A 20606-nucleotide genomic window follows, 5' to 3' on the forward strand; every position below is an offset into this window, starting at 1 on the left:
TGGACAACGGTTAATTGATTTTGGATGGCATGTAGCAGTGGCTGTCCACTTTACAATTTACAGAAATAGTTATTCATAGAATCAAGTGCAATAGCTGATAGGTTCAGTCTCAGAACCTTTCTCCCTGCTACATACAGTAACTGGTGAGTAAAATGACTGTGCATGTCACTGGGTTTTACAGGAGTGTCAAAACACAACCACAGTGTGACTTCAGTAAGATGTAGGGCATCTCCAAAGCAATTTAAACGCTGAATGAGTACCTCCGATAAAGTAAAATTGAGGCTTAACTGTGCTTTGTGTCTCCTCCATGCAGTGTTTAACCTGACAAACAATGTAGATGTTGAGAATACCAAGCAGAGGATGGATCAGTATCAGAGGGACAACAGAGATATCATCCAGAAGAATAAGGCTCGACTTGTATGAGTTTGTTTTTCCATACTTGTATAGTAACACTTTGTTAATGATGATAATGAAATAACCAGAATCAGAATTCTTTATTAATCTCTCATGGGGAAAATTGTTTTTTGTTACAGTCACTCCGCTGTAGAACATAAATAAAAGTAAGACAAGGGTGGATATTTTAGAATTAAGAAAAAGAACAAAGGAGATTAGAGACAAATAAGAGAATAGCTTTTTTGTTGCTTAATTGCTCCACAGGGAGTGTTGAATCATGTCCAATCTGACCTCACTGGGGTGATTCTCCATTTGTGTGTTCCCTTTCTATTCCTCACTCCTCAGACACGAGAGCAGGAGGAGCTGGAGGAACTGCTGTTGCTAGAGCAGCAGGGCAGTGAGCAGCGGAGACTGGAGGTGCTGCAGGAGGAGCAAAGGCAGCTACAGGCCAAGAGGAAGAACAAGCAGACTCTGCTAGATGAACTGGTAAGAAACACAAGTATTGTATGTGTGTTTTTGACAACTTACCTCTGCAGTCCAGTGAAATAAAAAGCAATCACATTATTACAGATGCCTGGCACATGCAGACAAAGACCCACACACTCATTTAGCTTGAGGGTTCATTGCAGTGAGATCATTAAGAGATTATTACCAGTCATTGTGCTGCGAGCTGCATTGTTCTCATTCTGTGATTCCAAAGCCTTTTGGCTCCATTGTGTTGAGCTGCAGGCTTTGGAAGTGATTGTTCCTGCAGGGAGGCCTGTTGAGGGACCAGTCAGATAGCAAGTTAAGCTGTGTGTTTGTTTGTTTAAGGCGCAGGACCTGTTGACAGTAGGCAGAAGAGATCAGTTCTCTACCCCCCTCAAGGAACTGTCCCGATCGCTGACATCTGTGTGCCCTTCTGATCACTGTTCTGACCCTTGATCAAAGCTCATACATGTAGAGTCAGCACATAATACAGCAGGATATACGGTAGCTATCATTCTATCCAACTGTTAACAATTGTCCAGTGCCTAAGTGGAAAATAATTCAATATTTTTTAATATGAAAGTGGTAAATTTTGCCATCAGACCAGGACTTAGTACTGGCAGTATAATCTCTTTCTTCTGGTTGTTGTTAAATGCTAAGACACCTCTTGTCTGTCCTACTATTGCTCCCTCCCTCAAAAATGTCCTACCTTGTCAGTGCACGACATATCCAAGCTTGTGCTGTTAGACCTCTGGTTGGCAACACTCCACCAGAGAAATTGAAACGTCCGACCTTGCATTTAATGGAGGTGAAGGCGGCGCAGTGCACTTGAGGCAGTGTCCCCTGCAGTGCCACGTTTTTTCTTTTTTTCTTTTTTAAAATGTGGCTTGAATCAATAATGTGGTGACTAGCCTTGAGACACCATATTTAGATGGTCATCTGGGTCGGCACATATTTATTCGGATCATATCTGATATATCTGTCACAAATTGAAAAGGTTTAATCATTTACAGGTGCAAAGCTGTTTTTGCTCAGCTTAACTGGTGCTGATGAAACATTTCTGCAAATGCACCTGACATTACATTCTCATAAATTCCAAATGCTGTTTGTCTCTGAAGGAGAACTCTCAGCTTCCTGCCACCATCCTGCTCGCCCAACACAAGGTCCGTGCCGCCGAGCTGGAGACACAAATAGAGCAGCAGAAACAGGTGGTCAAACCTACAAATCTGTTTTCTACTGGAATCCACATGGTGAGTTCAACACTTAAGGTAGTACTTTTTTATTTCAGAGTGACTGTGTCTCTTTCCTTTCATGATCCTGAGTTTGTGGGTTTTGTAATCTGACAAGCCAGTAATGTAGATAGTCTGTGCTAGTTGAAAAGTTATTTTCTCTCATGGCCGTGATGCAAAAATCCTTTGTAATACTACACTTGTTTCAAGAAGTAATAGCCATTGTTGAGCTGTCAACAGCCATGCTTAAACTGTGTTACATATTTTCTTCCGTTTGTTTGCCAACCAGGTTTTGGATGGTCACTTGTAGTTTCAGCATCGAGATCTAAAATGGCAAAAGAAATTCCCCAAACACACAGCATTTAGTATAAAAACATAATTGAGCAAAATGTCAAGAAAATAAATATTTATCTAAGAGTTGTCCATGATAACGTCATAAGGGTCATGAATAATCTGGTAAAGCTGCACATTGAGGTGAGGTAGATTTTAAATCTCTTGGAATTTGCTATGACTTTAATAGTATTATTATTATTGTTGTTGTTGTTGTTTTTTCCACTGTGGCTGTTAAACTGTTCCTTTATTAATCCCAGAAAGGGCAATTCCAAACTTTTTTTTTTAAATTCCAAAACTATTGTGAGTTAACTGCAAAAATATTGAGTAGACATCTGCTGGGAATCCCAAATGATTCTTGTTTTGTTTTGTTTGTTGTTTGTTTATCTTCAATCTCTCTGTGTTTGTACCCTCCCTCACAGCATCCACGTGGTTTTTTTTAGCATATCCTGTCAGACTGGGCTTTCCTGCTTCGAATTAAAGCAAAGTGAGCGCTGTGTAATCTGAAGACTTGAAGAGGCTATACATACCATAAATTACTAATAGCTACTATATTTACAATGAGCCTGTGCTCAGAAGTCCCGAGGTTGTACACTATACCTCAGTGCAATGGTGGTTAGGTGGGTCTTAACAGTCAAGGCCTCAGTGTGAGTGTAGTTCAGTGCTAATTTAAACTTTATGTGGCATGCTTGTTGACAGTGGAGTGATGACAACAATCCAGACCTTCAAAGGGATGATGTTCCTCTGTGTCCGGGGCTTCCTCAGTATGTGAACAAGCCCTCACCCCTTCAGTCTTGTCGTCACATTCCTTTGGGGGAATGGTGGGACCCACAGAGAGCATGTGGGCTCGAGGCTCTGGCTGCTTGCAGCATTGTGCTCCACATGTCTGGAGGGACCTACCTTTTGGCTGTTGTTCAGGTTTTCAGTCGTTTATTTTCATTTTACTGTGATGAGATAGGCTGTGTCATCACCCCCACCCCTCCCCTTCAGCTCTCATGAGGCACGGTTGTCTTATTACAGCTCAGTGATGCGTGGGAGAGTTATCTGCTTCGTACTTACCTAGGCTCAAGTTGGAATTAATGCTGGACATAGTAATGAACATAATAGAATAGGAAATAGAACTGCCATTTGGACGGGCACAATACAGGACAGTTGCATTTTAGGGTTATCCTTTTTAGATCTGTTTGTCTGTATATATGACATACACACGCATACATCTATACACACATATATATACACATATATATGTATATACACATGTGTATATACAGTATATGTACCATATGTGTACATATCCCAGTGATACACACACGCACGCACGCACGCACGCACGCACACACACACACACACACACACACACACACACACACACACACACAGATATATATACTCTACCGTTCAAAAGTTTGGGGTCACCCAGACAATTTTGTGTTTTCCATGAAAGATTGCATTTTTATTTAATACCATGAGTTATAAAATGAAAAGAAAATACAGTCAAGACATTGATAAGATTAGGAATAATGATTTGTATTTGAATTCTTTTTTCAAACTTTGCTTTTGCCAAACAATCCTCCATTTGCAGCAGTTACAGCATTGCAGACCTTTGGCATTCTGGCCTTAATTTGTTAAGGTAATCTGGAAAAATTTCACCTCACGTTTCTGGAAGACCCCCCCCCCACACACACACACAAGTTGGATTGGCTTGATGGGCACTTCTTGCGTAACATACAGTCAAGCTGCTCCTACAACAGCTCAATGGGGTTTAGATATGGTGACTGCACTGGCCACTCCTTTACAGATAGAACACTAGCTGCCTGCTTCTTCTCTAAATATTTCTTGCACAATTTGGAGGTCTACTTTGGGTCATCGTCCTGTTGTAGGATGAAATTGGTTCCAATCAACCACTGTCCACAGGGTATGGCATGCCGTTGTAAAATGAAATGATAGCCTTCCTTATTAAAAATCCCTTTTACCCTGAACAAATCTCCCACCTTATCAATACCAAAGCAACCCCAGACCATCACGTTACACCTGCGTCTCACAGATGTTTCTATATGATCCAAACATCCCAGACTTCAGTTTGTATGTCCGTAACACTTTTTCAAATCTTCCTCTTTCCAATGTCTGTCTTCTTTTGCCCATATTAATCTTTAGCCAGTCTTAGGTAGGGCTTCTCTGACCAGTTAAACTGTTTCAGCTGTGCTAACATGATTGCAAAATGATTGTCTAATCATCGGTTAGCCTTCTGATGCCATGAGCAAGCACATTGTCCCATTAGAAAACTGAAGTGACTGTTACTGGAAATGGGCCTTTAAATACTTATGTAGATATTGCACCAAAACACCATTTACTGCTATAATGGTCATTTACCACATTAGTAATGTATAGTGTGATTAGTTTAAAGTTATCTTCATTGAAAAGAAAGATTGCCTTTCTTTGACAACATTTCTAAGTGACCCCAAATTTTTAAACTGTGTGTGTGTGTTTGTGTGTGTGTGTGTGTGTGTGTGTGTGTGTGTGTGTGTAAACCAATTTGAAACAACTTTAAAATAAATATTACAAGCATAAATCATGTGATATAGTGACAATCCACAAATAGATAACTGTATCATCCTCTCCAGTGGGAAAAGCAATGAATTGATATATATGGAGGATGAGGTGCTCTGAATGTCACCCCCTTGATATACTGCATGAAGTTAAACTTGCTGATGGAGATGAACCTCATGGTTTTGTTGCTTTTGGCCTCTTTTGTGGCTTTTTTCCCTCATGCCTCTTTCTTCTCATTCTCTTCATTCCCTCGTCCTTGAGCTCCCGTTGGTGGAGTATAGCTTTTTTACCATGTGTCTGCTGTGTTTTGGACTGAGAAACTAGAGTCAGGGGAACATTTGGGTTTGGATTTTCCTTCACTTCAGATTCCTTAAGAATCACTTTTGTTTGATTTGGTGGGGTTTCAACACAGAGTGCCGGATTCCTGCAGATTGCTTGAATTTGTTTATCTGCTCGGTTGGGGTCCCTGTTACCCACAGGCTTTCTGATTTTCTTCAGCACAAATTCAGGGAGGTAAATGTAAAATCTGTCTGGAAATATTAACTCATAAATGCATTTAACTCATAAATTTAACTCATAAATTTGGATACTTGAGCCATTGTATTTTTTTTTTTACATTAAGCATAAACATAAATATTTTGCCAAATTTCATCATAATTCCAGCTCAGATGGCTGCGAATGTTGATGCCACGACGTGCCCAACTCCACCTCTGTCTGGCGTAGTCTGTTACTTTTACCCTGACCACAAGCAGTCCCATCCCCTCATGCCTAAACCTTAATAACCCAAATACACCAATGCTGCAAGCACAAACCAGTCAGATACAGAATAGGGTGTCTTGTTTCCCACTGTGGTGAATTGTCTATGCTGTCAATAGTAGCACGGTAGAGGACCACATTACTGTAACCTCACTTCAATCTGAGAGACTGGCAACATTAGAAACACTGAACACTAAAGTCACGCAGGGCATGCAGACATGGGAATAATCATATCCTCTTATGAATATAGTAGTCAATTTATGATGACCATTGCTTTTTACCAAGCCAAAGATAGCTTCAATTTTGAGATGTTAATAACTATGTGTTTCTTACTTAATACATGTATTTGTTTCAACTTCCCTCAAAGTGTGTACGTATTAATACACACACACATACAGTACATACACACAAATACATACACATACATACATTCACTCACAAACATACAATTAATCAGCGTATTGTGAATAACTTGATTAAATCATTTTAGCAATTGGCATGAAAGTAAAAAAACATTTCTAAAGATGACAACATATTCCCGAAATGCCTATCAGCTCATGGCTGCTTCCCTTCTGCAGTGACTATAATATCATTTAATGATGTAATCTAAAAGTGAACTGCCAAGTATTCAATAGTTTTACCAAATCCAAATTACATTATTTTCTTTATTTTTTATCTGACATTGATTGTTTACATGTTTTTTTTTCATGTGTTGGGAAATTACGATGAGTATTACAAAAAATATTGGGTTTATTTTTGTAAGATAACTGGACACTCAACAATAACATGAGTAAAAACCCAAGTTTCCTTTGCTTTCTTGTGGAACAAATACAAGGAGAATCTGTTTGATTGTGACAGTGATGAATGAACAGGAGGCTAATTCATGACCCCTTGTTTTTACATCTGGATGTTTTGGGTGATGTCCGAGTTCACCAGTCATGGATCAGACATTCATGTTCCCCCAACCCCAGCCCACTCCCAGTACCTGGCCCATGCTTTGACCAGCTGCTTCACCCTCGGCCAAGGTGGCCGAGGGTGGCGGGCGTTTTTGGAATTACATATCTGGCTTACTTTGAGCCGCCTGATACATAGAACGTGAGGATGCCAATTCTTCCTCAAGCCTCCTAATGACTCCAGTCTTTATTTAGTGAGTGATCCAATGTTGCCTCCCACTGTGTAATGTTGTTTACTGGAGTCATGCAAGGGAACATCCCCACCATTCTGGCACTATACTTAACCTGAGGTCATTTCCCAGGAGTAGGTGAAGGGGACTCCAACACGGATCTTAATTACTCTGGTTGCGTGTTAACATGTTCTCAAATGGATGCTCGAGGAAATTCACTGATCCTGAGGGAAAGTTGCTCTGGTCCAGGTGTGATGGGAGGTGGGATGGGCCTGGTCTTGCCTCAGGAATGGTCTTGGATCACTCACTAATCCATTGCTTTGTAGATGTTCTATTGAACCTAGACACATACCGTGTACGGTTGCTTGCACGCACACAGACATATGTGAAAGCACACTCCTCTTATCCTGTCTGAGTAAACATCCTTTGAAGAATAAAGTCTCTTTCTAAAACACGATGTCCACTGATATCAAAAGAGACTCTGTGGCGGGGAGGCAACTATTCACTGTTTAAACAGGTTGCTTGTTGTCTGACACACAAGACCAGTCCCACTGCCAAGCCTAATGACAAAAAGGTTGGCACCTGCTCAGAGCAAAACAAAGATATGAGATTAGTTTTATTTAAGCATGAAGAATATCATGATTAGTTCTGTTATAATTATTCCTGATGCCAATTTTGCGTAGTTGATTTATTTGTTTGTGTTAAGGCATTGAATTTTCTTGTGAAGGGCTGAATGAGTTTGGACATTGTTCTCAGCTGCTGCTGTGTCCCAGTCCAAGTTGACCGATAGGGAATCTCTCTACCTTGGAGCAGCTTTCAGCACCTTCTTAAATGAAAAGTCTAAGGTTCCAACACTCCTGGGCTCCAATCCTCTGCTCAGAGGTCACAGTAGCAGCTGACATACCTGACAAAACTGGCATGGGCACCTACTGAAAGCAGGAGGCACACATAAACAAAGTGCCACTCTCATAGGCAAATGGGGGTGGAAAGTTTATCCCTAAACACAGATGTGTTGCTGGCTGAAATAACCCCTCGTTCCTCTGGCGTTAGTCTATTCTACGCTTAAGGAATTTGACTACTGCAGAAAATACTGACACAGTTGCGTACTCGCACACAAACATGCACACTTATGCTGTGAACTTGTTTGCTCAGGCCTGATTTACTTGGTGAAGCCGTCCTCAACAGTGACCTCTGCTTGGTAGACAGACTTGTCAGCCTGAAGTTTGGCAGACTGGCGAAACCTGTTTTTCCTGGGACGTTGTCACTCTGTTCTCCCTCAACCCCCACTCACGCTTTCACTGTCTCCTTTGTTGTTTTCAGTTTCCTTATTGATGTTCATGAAACATTGTGCAAAACGTGCTCTTGGTGGAGGTACAGTTTTTCTAAATGTGTTATTGTTTATATATTTTGATGTATGATGCACTCAGAAACTCATGATTGGGACTACAGTTTTTTTTAACTTTATTCATTGGATTTCTCGCAGTAGTTTGATAGCTGGAGGGATTTTGGGAAAGACCGTGAGCTCATAGGTTAAAGACAGTGATCAACCCTGATTGGCATCGACACATGTGGGTATTCACACTTCTGCCTCTGCCTTTGCCCAACCCTGTCAAGTTTGGCCTCAGTAACCCTTGCCCATGGGTAGGCCAGGGTGGGCCAGGCCAACCCTGGCCTCAGTAACCCTTGCCCATGGGTAGGCCAGGGTGGGCCAGGCCAACCCAGCAGAAAAAGGAGTTGTCAGCTTTAGGGGCTTTGCACCGGGACAGCTGCCACTGGTGAGGCAGTTATTTTTAACATGTAAGGCAAGGGGAGTCACTGTGTGGGCAGCAGCTTTTACACTTCCTACTTGCTTCTTAGTTGGCCAGTGGGCAGCCCAAATCTCTTTATCCACGCAGAATTACTGGCAATGCCAGGACAGAGGGAGGAAGTGAGGGCTGTGGATGGGATGACACTAGGCTGGCCCTTAACTCAGCTCATTAACTGTATGATCAATATAATCATGACCACTGTTTACCTTTCCACTGTTCTCATTATCACTTGGTGGATTAATTGTTTGGGCCTCCTCCTTAGCTGTAGCTACCCAAAGCATTTGCGATCCAGCAAGTGCATCTCAGTGGATGTAATGGGAAGGTGCTGATAAAGAGGTTAGTCTCTAAGTGACCTTGATGTGTCCTGCTGAGCTGCACAGTTAGGAGATGCAGAGGTCCTGGAGAGGGCTGATGATCGAGCAGTTTCTGTGTATGTCTGTGTGGTACACATTTCTAGTGGCATTCTTAGTGCTGACTCATAGATGTCCACCAATGGGCTTGAGCACAAAATTGGCATGGTGAATTAGGATAAGACCTCTTCTTTGCTCAAGCAGCAATATCTTTGGACTACAGATAGCAAGGGCACAGAAACCATAGCTGGACTAATGATTGGATGCATTTATTACAATAAATCTGAGTTTCAAAAATTATTTTTAAAAATTCAACATGTTCTGTCGGAATGCAAGAGCACCAGAGTTAAAATACAGACACCAGAGTTAAAAAAGAAAACACAACAGGGCATCATGAACCCCTGAATGGTTTTGAAGTTTACAGTGGTTCCATGTGTAGAACTTGGAGTTGGTGTATTAAGTTACAATAGCTCCATCTGAACCTCAGGTAGAAGAAGGATGATGAGACTCTGAGAAGGAGTTGACTCCCTTTGGCACAACGGTGATTTCCTCATTCATCCATCCCTGTGGTTTTATTAAGACTTATGGCTCCCTGGAGTTTCATTTTAGTGCCACTTGGGTATTATTTGAGTATTTAATACCGGTTATACACAAACTTGAAAGTACCAGAGGATACGCATGACGTTGTGTAGGTTGTAGGATTGGGCCTCTGTGATGTTAAAAGCAGATGTTTATGTTGGCTGTTTTAGTGATGTTGTTGCAATGGACCCCAGCTCCTAAGCTGTCTCTGCTCTGCTGAGCCCATCCATGGTCCCCTCTCTAAACCTGTTTGTTGCATTTTTTCACAAGAGCATTCAGAAAATAACATTCATGTTATGTAGTTCACACAAGCTTTTAAAAGGATGCAATTCAATCATGAAAAAGGCAAATTTACAGCATAGTTATTAGGTTGAGGACAGAAATGATCTTACAGTACAGTGCTGTACTGTCAGATCATTAGGGAGACAGTTTGTCTTCTATCGAGGCACTTAAAACATACTTGAAATGATCAGTTAATTATTTTTTTAATGAATATATTCAGAATAGAAATGTCTCCTCTTTGGTATGTGTGTCTTATGCTGTGTTTGCTGATTATGATGTGCCTCTGCCAAATTTTCAAGGTGCCCTTTCAAAGGAATGCAACAGGAATTCTCCGAACTGGCATTTGATTCTGCTCTGTCACTTAAAAATGTGATTTACTGTCTTTTAGCTTCATCTCGCAGTTTGCTGCTTTTGTTCTTTACCTGTCTACTGCTGTAGACTTTTCTTCTCTTTCTCCTTTGAGCCCCGTGTCTCAGTGTGTCTCTTTGATTGGTGAAGTAGGGGAGTTGAACAGTGCTGAAATTTGGAAAGAAAATGAATGTAAAGACTGAAAGTGTGGCAGAGTGACTGGGCTTGCAATGGTTGGTCTGGGTTTCATTAGCCTGTGGTGGGCCTCTGCTGTGTTGGATGAATGGATGGGACAGCAAAGGGGATCCTTGGCACCTTGGGGTCAAAGGTTGAGTGAAAACCACAGAGAAGCATGTCTCTAATGTTTTGTACTTTAAGGAGAAAAATGCAACTACCTGAAGGTAAATCATTAAAATAGTCTTTAAAGACATGGCATATATGGACAATGACCTGGTTTAAAAAAAATTCTTTTATCCGTTTTTTAATTAGATGTTTTTTATCCACTTACGTTTTTGGTTATGACACTTGACCAAACATTGATAAGGTATTCTTTACATCCAAGGAGCAACACTAGTGTGACTAATAGAATTTGATATATTATAATACAATAAATAAGTCAGTTACGTAAATGAGCAAATTGGGTATAATATTGGTTATGAGGTAATGCTGCCAACAAGTAGTGTGCTTGAATTCAACTCTTATTTTCATTTCTGAGAAAACTGGCTCTCATCACTGTAGCTCCACTTTCATGTATACACCACTGCTCAATGCAGCAGGTTCAGACTTGTTCTGTTTTGGAGGTTTAACAGGATTTAGTGATATGAATAAAATCCTGTGTCACTGTAATATAGATGGAGTAATATATACTGCCACAACAAATATGGCTGATTAATTTTGGTAAATAAAAATGGCTGCTTCACCAGTACAAGTTTGAGATGTGGGGAATCGGGGTTTGTAACCAGTTTTCACACACCATTTGGCAGTGTGAGTACGTCAGGTCTACAGGTCTTGCTGGAGGCCGCAGTATTCCTGTCCACATGGACAATGTTAGTTTTATCATCATTAGCTTAGCTGGACTCCTAAACAGTCTTTTGTCCAAGGCTAGGCAGCCATTGTATCATTGCAAAAGACAATGGTGAATTATTCCACCGGTCCCCTTGTGACTGTCAGAGGAATGATTTGCCATGACTGTGATATTTTTGGAAAAATTTTAAATGAAGAGATGTATTGTTTTACAAGCATTTTACTGATACTGTCACAGAAAAACGATCATGTTAAGACTACATGTTGTGTAGATGGACAGATACTGTATGTAGATACTTTATTAATCCCAGAGGAAATTGTAATAGCGTAATGTGTGGCATTTAAGAATAAATTAGTATTTTTGTGAAAGGGAGCACACATACTGAAGATGGCATTATTTTATAACACAGCTTAAATCAACCCCAAAACATTATAAGAATGAAGGGTAAGTTTTTTGCACTTGCTGTTATTGTTTTATGTATCCGTCTAAGTAAATACCATGACTTTGTTTGGCAAAGAAACTTTGAATCTCTTGCTGTCTCAGTGTACATCACACAGTGCTTTTTGTAACTACCAGTCCAGTGTTGGTTCCTATATTTTCCCATGGGAGTACTTCTATGGGCCAAACTGTAAGGGCGGCCACTCTGAGGCCACAGGGCACATGTTACTCGTTTAGTTTGGTTTCATCAGCTCCCTTTATTTTTTTGGTGTTTATAGTTCCCTAGTATTTTCTTTGCTCTCTCCTTTATCTATTTATCTCTCCGTTGTCGAAGTTCCTTTGCTCCTCTGTAAAATAGTCAGTGTTTATTCAGACATCGTCTTTTTAATTCCAGGCTTGTTTCATGATGGTGACTCGTCTTCTAAGTATCATTACTTAATGCTGGAGAAAACACTGTGTGGAATTTCCCCTTTGATGACGGAGCCCCAAATTGAATAGTTCTGCACAGTTTTTAAGAGGTATCTAGTTTCTTACTCGATCATCATGGTTAAAAGCATTAAGAACTAGCATAGCCCAGCCAAACTGTCAACTTTAAGTTCTACTTACATCCCGCTTCAAAGCAGTAATGTATTGTGATTGTGAACGTGATCGTCCGTCTGTTCATTCACTCGTATGTCCGTCCGTTAGTTAGTCCACCAAATATCTTCACTGTTGCAGATAGAAGGATGAAACAAAAAAATACAGTACTTGGACGGCAAAAGGGGATAAAAATGAGACGATGACCTTGACCTTGACATTGAGAAAACTAGGTCAAGGTCAAATTTCAACTTTGGTACACTCAGGAACTGAATAAGAAAGAAAGACGAGGGAGAAGGCCAGTGTGCGTAAGACTACAGATCAAAGCAGTGGCTTTGATCTATGAAAGTAGGTCAGAGCACTAGCTTTGATCTTTGACCTATACAAGTAGATCATGGTAAAATTCTGAATTCAGAGGTGTCGTGGGATGTTGCAGTGTGTAAGTGCATTGGTTCTAGATGGGTTTTTTATAAGTCAGCCACAGATTTCGGTGTTTTGCTTTGAAGACACCGTAACTGGAAGAGACCCAATGATACATTGGTTGTGGCATCCTTTACATTATCAGTTTGTTCGTCTATAAATGGTTTCATTAAAGCCGTTGTTCTTCTTTTCCTTTCGGCTTTTCCCTTCAGGGGTCGCCACAGTGAATCAGTTGCCTCCATCTAAACCTGTCGTCTGCGTCCTCTTCTCTCCCACCAACTACCTTCATGTCCTCTCTCACTACATCCATAAACCTCCTCTTTGGTCTTCCTCTAGTCCTCCTGCCTGGCAGTTCAAAAATTAGCATGTTGCTAACCTCTAAATCATGGTCGGTTTATGTCCCAGTTAGGTTACGCCAGAGAAGTGCCTGAAGTAAGCTAAAATGTTGTCAGACTTAGGACCTATTTCCAAACCACTTTGTCAAGAACTTGTTTGACTTTGAACTATTTTCCAAATTTTTTACTTATGGTTGAAGAAAATGCACTTTAGTCTCCATTTATGTCATTCATATGCATAATTTCCAGTGTTGCATTGTATGAACTAACTTTCTCTCACTGCTTTTGTTTTTTTAAGCGTCAGACGGTGTCTCTTCAGCCTTTGCCCAAGATTGAAGAAGTTCTGTACCACTACAAACCACTTCAAATTGAAACCTACGGACCCCCAGCGCCTGAACTGGAGCAGCTTGGCAGACTTGGGTACACATACACTCAATCCCACACATACATCAGAAACAAGGACCAACCAAAAGATTTTCACTTCCTTCAAACCATAAAGTACAACTTTCATTTTTTCCTGGAGATGAGACAAGTTGATAGCAAAACAAAGATACCGGTAAGCAAAGATCAAAAGCGAAACAAAGAGTGAATCGCCAAATACAGGTGCATAATTTGAAATTCATATGTAATGTGTATTTTCAACTAGCCTCTAAAAAAAAAGTTGCAGTTGAAAGACTGTTGACTGAGTTCTGTCAAATTTATGAGGAATTGTTGCTTTCACTTTTAAACTCCTTGAAAGAAAGGCTCCATTTAAATATTAAGATAATGTCAGGTAAAAGCTCGCCTGACCACAATGAACTGGCACAAAGTATCAGGTAAGAGTAGTACATGAATTATATGTAGTATACTAAATCGTCTGACTCACGATTCACTTTTCTTTAAAATAGGAACCCAATGGAAAAGATCTCCACAATAACATATGATTGTGAAGTTACTAATTACACTGCAATTATAGTATGTAAATGTTTGCCAAGAAAATTCAGTTCCTCAATCATGTTTTTTTTTAATCTAAAGGATACACAGTAATCCCTCGTTAATGCGTTCCAGGACCACCCGTGAAAAACAAAATTCCACGATTTAGCGACAAACTATTTATTTTGTTATTTACGGTAATTTAAACATTTATTAACCCTCCCCATACTGATGTTAAACCAACGTCTATCTGTATTACCTTTTCCCACACGCTTATAGACTGTTTAAAGCACTTTTGTGTTTCACGGATTGGGCTGCGTTCCGTGAGTCTCGGAACATAGCGCACTTCCGGATGCTGTCAGCCAATGGAATGCGTGTACGGTGGTCTTCTTCAGTTTTTATCTCAATAAATTTTCAAGATACATCAAATTTGGCACATAAAACTATGATTTTTGATGCAAGTCTGTAGCATTGTTTGCGATTCACACTGATCCCGGTCACCATTCTAATTGAATGGATTTTCCCTTTGGACAGACTCTACCTGACAAAAAAGCACCTTGAAATGTATTATAGGGGCAGCAGTAGCTCTGGTCGGTTAAAGACCAGAGCGGACCAAAGTATGGAGTCTGAACTCGTACCTGAAGAGGTGCCAGTTCACTTCCTGAGCACTGCTGAGGTTCCCTTTAGCAAGACACCAAACCCCATAAGCTGCTGCTGGGGCGCTGCTACGTGGCCGCCTGCACTCCACCACCATCTCTCACCTTATTGCGTGTGTGTGTGTGTGTGCGTGCGTGTGTGCGTGTGTGTGTGCGTGCGCACATGCGTGCATAGAATTTTCCACAGAGGGACTAATAAAGGAACTTTCTTCTTCATCTTTGTTTATATTATCTTTAACCATTTTAATAATATTCAAAAATTAGAAAAAAAAACAAGAAGCAAGTATATCAGTGTCGGTAAAAACAATACCTTCTTTGAGGGATGGCCAAATTAAGTGATTACTGCAGATCTTTGTGCCTCTCTGGCTTTAGAAGGTTTAAGGTTGTGGAATGGGTTTATAAAGCTGCAAGAAAGTCTGTCTGCTGGGGAAGTCTGGCTCGTCTCACTTGACTCTGTTCTTATTAATGGGGAGAGTAAAAAGCGAATGAGGAGGAGGAGGGGTGAAAGAGAGAAAGGGAAAGAGTAACAATCATCACTGTGCCACAAGCCACCACTGGGCTTCTGCTGGATCGTCCATTAACACACACAGGAAGTGCTTTTCCTGCTGGCCCCTTTGGGCCAATCAATCCACACGACGCCATTGGTCCAGTCTTCACCAATTTAAGTTATCCATCAGGCATCCCAGCGCCCAACCTTCTGCACTGTAACTGGCTGGCACTAAAGTCTGCCCACACACCAGGAACAGCCTGCTTTTATTGGGTGACTAGCAAAACCATGTCATATTCTTTTCTTTTGGGGCCAGCTCATTGACTTTCAGCACTGCTTCACCCAGACAATAACCTTCAATTAGCTGATTTTTACAAATTTGAATGTAACGTCAGCAGGTTTAGGGTGCAGTATTACTAGTTTGCTTTACTTTATTTTCCAGATGGAACATGTTATTGACTTTTGTTGCACAATCACATTCTTCTAATTACTTGGAAAATCACCTTCTTAAAGTGAAAATTTTCCCTAAAGGTTTGAGTTTAAGCAGAATAACTGGTACTTATTTACATTATGTATTCAGTGAAGTGCTGAGGTCCTACTTCTTATGGCCAGGTCGATCAATATGCAGATGAAACACATCTCACAATTTTTGCTGCATGCTGGAACTCGGTGGATGGAGGAATAGCTGGGTGGGAGGATGGCGGGGCAGTGTCAGCAGTTTAGGGTCCAGGAGGACCAAAGTTGGAGCGAAGTGACTGCCATAGAGATAAATGAGGTTGAGTTCTTTAAGGAACACCAGTCTTACTTGTGCAGGCCACAGGCAGCGTCTTAGAAGGGCCTATTCAGACAAACCACAACTCCCAAGATGCAACAGGCTGTGAAGTAAAATCTAGGAATAGTACTGACATTTCCGCAGTGTTGGCAGTTTGTACTTCAGCTAAGTTTGAGTTTTAGTTCATGTTCCAATGTACAGAGATTTCAAACAGTGCCCAGAAAATGTGTCATAGAAACTCACAGTCACCCCTGTTATTGCAGTTCCAACATCTTAGCTGCAATGGAATGACTGTGATGTGGTTAATATTCACAAGTGTGTGTGCAAAAGCGAGAGAAGGCATACAGCTTTGAGAATGTGAGAAGTGAGTCCCCTGTGTGGAGCATTGGACCCCAGCCCCAGTCCTATGACCTGTGAGGGGAATATGCTCGAACGTGTGAGGAGACATGGATGTGCCTGAGTGTGGATGAGGTGAAAGAGGCTGTAAGGGGGCAGGTACTTATTTTAAAATACGGCTGTTTGTCTTGGTCAAGGCCCATGGTGACAGCAGCACCACTGGTGATTTGTCTTGGACACAGCCATCAAAACTGGAGACTGAAGAGTTGAGCTCACACACCCCCTCCCCGGTGGCCCTTGGGCCTCTGGGGCTGGTCTTTTGCACAGAATGTCCAGTCAACATAGGGCTGACTGGAGCTATGCTTTTTTTTTTTTTAGTTATTTTTTATTTCAACTCATTCTTTTCTTGTGTGTTTCCCTCCTTCTCCCTCTGTCTCAGTGTCTGTGTCTTTTTCAGCTTGTCCCTTTGCCCCCCTAAAAACCGCAGGAGTGCTGCATGGCTGCCAGGAAAAAGAAGGGGCACGCCTCTTTCACTGTCTCTCCCCCTCCGTCAGCTGTACCTGAATAAATATGGGCTAAGCTGAGCTCTTATATTAAAGACAGCTGGCTCAGTACTGGAGCAGAGTAAAGGCCTCCAAAAATGCCCATTCAGCTTCCACCTTAACATCTAGACGCCGTCATACACACATAACTGAACGCTCCTCCCCTGATGTTCATAGGTGTGTGTGATTCGCCACAATGCATGGGACCCCACCTGTGTAAAATTTCTATATGGCTGCATATCTGTGTCCATCTGGTTGAGTAACGCAGACCCAGAACCAGTCAGGATCAGTAAGAATTAGGAGTAATAATGAATGGAACATGTCAGCCTTTACTCTGAAGTTTTTTTTGTTGCTCCTTGCTTTTATGTCGCAGAGCAAACATTTTTAATAAACAGAATCAAAGTGGAAGTAAATACTGGTCTGGAGACACAAACAGAAACATATGATGTTTACGTTGACATGGCTGTGATGTAAATCCCAGCACACAGACCGAGGCAATAACCGATTTAACTCCCACCTCCTCATATTCAGACTCTCCGCCTGTTGATGGACATTAACTGCATGGAACTACTTGCATACATCAAAACCACCAGTGAATGGACAAATGAATTCGTGTCTGCGTTATAGTCAAAACAGGTCTGTGTTTCGGCACAAGGGCCTATGTACACCGATACACTAATGGCTTGAAAGCAAAATATATGTTCTGGGGTTGTTTTGTTTTGTTTAGTGTGCAGATGAGCATCTGGGTCTGAGTTTGTTCTCTACAATAACACTTTTTGTCCTTTGCCTGCATAGGCGATGAAAGACTAACTGGGATCTTGGACGAGAACGAGTCATACTTCGGGAAAAATAGGGGTAAAGAGAAATTGGCTGTGGAGCATTGAAAATTTTTACTCAGACCTCAAGTGCTGACAATGAAAGCAAGCCAGAACAGTTGTTTGTGTTGGTAGAGGTCACCCTGAAATTACCCCTTCTCTCTTTGACAGGGGTTTCTCAATAAGCTTTGCAAAATGCCAGTGTGTATAATATTATATAGATTTGCATCCTCTCCCACTCTGCATTGCTTTCTATAATTGGTGGAAAAAGTGAGGTTTTTTGTTGGAAGTGCTTGTCAAGCATCGTTTTGTTGGCGGAGTAAAGGGGAGCAGCTGAATGAGTGTTTAGTCTGGAGCTCCTCTCATGGGGATGCTTCTCCTCAGCATGGGGAAGGAGTCCTCAGAGCACTTTCCCTCACCAAAACAGACAACGAGTGACTAGCTGATGGTTTAATTAGCAATGGGTAGTGTTTTTTTAAGCTTTGGAACACAGGGCACACCCTATGGTTTTAATCTCCCAGAACGTGCCCCCAAGGCTTCATTTCGAGCGACTCAGTCTTTTTATGGACATATGTACATACACAGAAGAAGTAATACATAAATCACTTGTGCACACACACAGACTCAAGGACGCTCGCTCACTGTTCTGGTTGGGAGCCAAGGGTTAATGGGTCTCTGAGTGATGCGCTCCTGCTGCCTGTGTTCTTTAGCTTTCCAAGCATCCCTTGGCGTCTGTGTATTTATGTGAATGGCGTATGTGTCTATTTGTTTGTTTTCTTGTGTGTTGGCTTATACTGTATGTTAAGTGCTTTAGTGGGAGGGCAATATCAAGAATTGTCAGTGGTTCCATCACAGCACCCTCAGTTCCTGGCAGTTTGCTTTGCGAGCTTCTCTCTGCCTGGTTTCTTTCACTGCAGATCCAAACGCCCCGTCGGTCTCGCTCTGGCCTACTGACCCTGAATTTGGCCGTGGGAGTTAGCAGAACTAATAAAAAATGATAGAAAGAGTACTCTTAAATATGTCCACATTATTCCGTCTTTCCCCTTCCATGATTTCCTTCTTGTACGCTCAATTTGTGAAGAAGAGCAGCCCCAGATGCAGCTCTAAAAAAGGTGCCATGAGCAGCTTTCCCATGCATCCTAGTGTCTCTGATCCCTGCAGGGTGCATATCCATCTAATGGGCCTGATGGGTCTGGAAGGGCCAGGGGAGGGATCAGAGGTCACTGACCGTGGAGGATCTGAGGTGCAGCATTGGGATGTCAGAGTGCCAAGACTGACGGGAGCAGAATGATGGCACCTTGGAGAGACTGGTCTGGTATTCTTGGCCTCAAATAGTCGTGTACTCACCACACACTCTCTCACACAAACAGAGCTTTGATGCTGAAGTTATGAGCTGGAGTCTGAGATGCCGGTTGGCCTGACCTCACATGAACTCCCCCAAGAGCAGTAGTCTTTGATTTACTTTTACAATTAGATCAAATCTGAAGAAGCACATTTCACTCATTCATTCAATTAAAGTATTCTGTGACATTGCAGAATGGGGAAGTGGTTTATTTAACTCTTGCATAACGGTCAGGTTCACATTCAAATGCTTATGGGTCACCACTATAACCAGGACCTAAAACTGAACTTGCTTTCTCAGATATCTGATATCCTCCATTCTTCCACACAACACAGTCTTTGCGCGTGCCAATGTCTGGGGTTACTAGATCCAGCATAGCTGGTAACTATAGACGTCTTTTCAGTGCATCTAAGTGTTACCATAGCTCAGGTCTTCAAATCAGACTGCAGGCATGGGACGGACTCACAGATTTCAAATTTGCATAGCCAAAAACAGCCCACGCATTATAAATTTGTGGAGGCTCTAGTCTTACTATTTGACTTGCAAACTTGCACCCTCCATCTTTATTTACAGCACACAGCCACCACCTTGCTTTGACCCACAGCTCTTGTACTGTGGACTGCATACTCTCTTCCTTACTAACTAGATCAGAAACTGAATAAGAGTGTGGCCACTGTCAGATTCTCCACCAGCCCCCACCCAGGCCATTATCCTGTCTGTCTCAGTAAACAGACCATTAACAGACGGTGCTGGTGGAGGCCAGATCACTATTGTTTTCCCTCCCACAGATCTGAGCAAATATTGATCTTCTCTTGAAGTATGACTCAAAATATGCATTGGCCGTATTTGACTGGAGGCTTTTTAGTTGTGGGTGAATCATTTCTGACAAAGATTGGGTAGAAACAGAGGGAACATTACAAAATGACAGAGCAGAAGAAACATTTGCCTCGTGTGTATTCCAGTCATCTGAAAGAGTTCTGCTTTTAGTGTGACTGTTTCCCTCTGTGGGCTCAGTGCCAGACGGACCCACAGTGTCCTCCTTTGATGCAACCAGGCCAGGCCAAAGCAGGTCGGTGGCAGTAAAGGAGACATCATCAAAAAGGGAACTCTTTTCTCTAATTATAATTGTGTCGTAACCGAAATCCAATGGGAGTCACCGTGTAAAAATCATCAGGTGATCTCCTAATGATTTTGACACAAAGAGCTCTATGAAGAGCTTTACCAATCAACCACATGCTGTCTACACCTGTATATTTTTATTTTGACGATGTTCAGTTTGAGCATGTGTCTCACACAAATATCAACAGATCTGAACATTGTTCCTCTTCCCTGCTCCTCGCCCTGAGGGCAAAGGGCCCGGCAGTGTGCAGCAGGATTAGTGGACTCATTTTCCCATCTTAAGAGCTGGAGAGAAAAAAAAACAAACCATCATGTGGGGCCAGCACCCCCCCCCCCCCCACACACACACACACACCTCATAATAGAAGGCATTTCTCCACTATGATGTATGTGTTATCAGTCTCCCCCTCTTGTACCTTTCCCTGTCTTTTTGTTTTCATCCATTCCCCTACTTTGCTCCATTCCCATCATTCTCCCTAACTGAAATCCTCTTTGTCTCTCCCTAGTGCTTGAGGTGATTTAGTAAATGATACCTGTGGATGCAACCCCCTCAGGAAAACTCTATTCTTCCTCTCTGGATTGGTTCTCTATTCCCAGAATGTTAAAATCTAACTGTCAA

At 41.8% G+C, this 20606-nt stretch overlaps 1 protein-coding gene across 2 annotated transcripts in view; it reads left to right on the forward strand.

Moving 5' to 3' along the window:
* mnat1 (MNAT1 component of CDK activating kinase) overlaps positions 1-20606 on the forward strand; it is a 34580-nt gene that overhangs the window by 8485 nt on the left and 5489 nt on the right. For both annotated transcript variants that reach the window (XM_068338145.1, XM_068338147.1), the window contains 4 exons: positions 314-417; positions 739-879; positions 1980-2111; positions 13305-13426. In XM_068338145.1, the coding sequence (XP_068194246.1) occupies positions 314-417; positions 739-879; positions 1980-2111; positions 13305-13426 (499 nt within the window). The remainder of the gene's footprint in view (positions 1-313; positions 418-738; positions 880-1979; positions 2112-13304; positions 13427-20606) is intronic.

The sequence above is a fragment of the Antennarius striatus genome, chromosome 17, assembly GCF_040054535.1.
Source record: "Antennarius striatus isolate MH-2024 chromosome 17, ASM4005453v1, whole genome shotgun sequence".
Lineage (NCBI taxonomy): Eukaryota > Metazoa > Chordata > Actinopteri > Lophiiformes > Antennariidae > Antennarius > Antennarius striatus.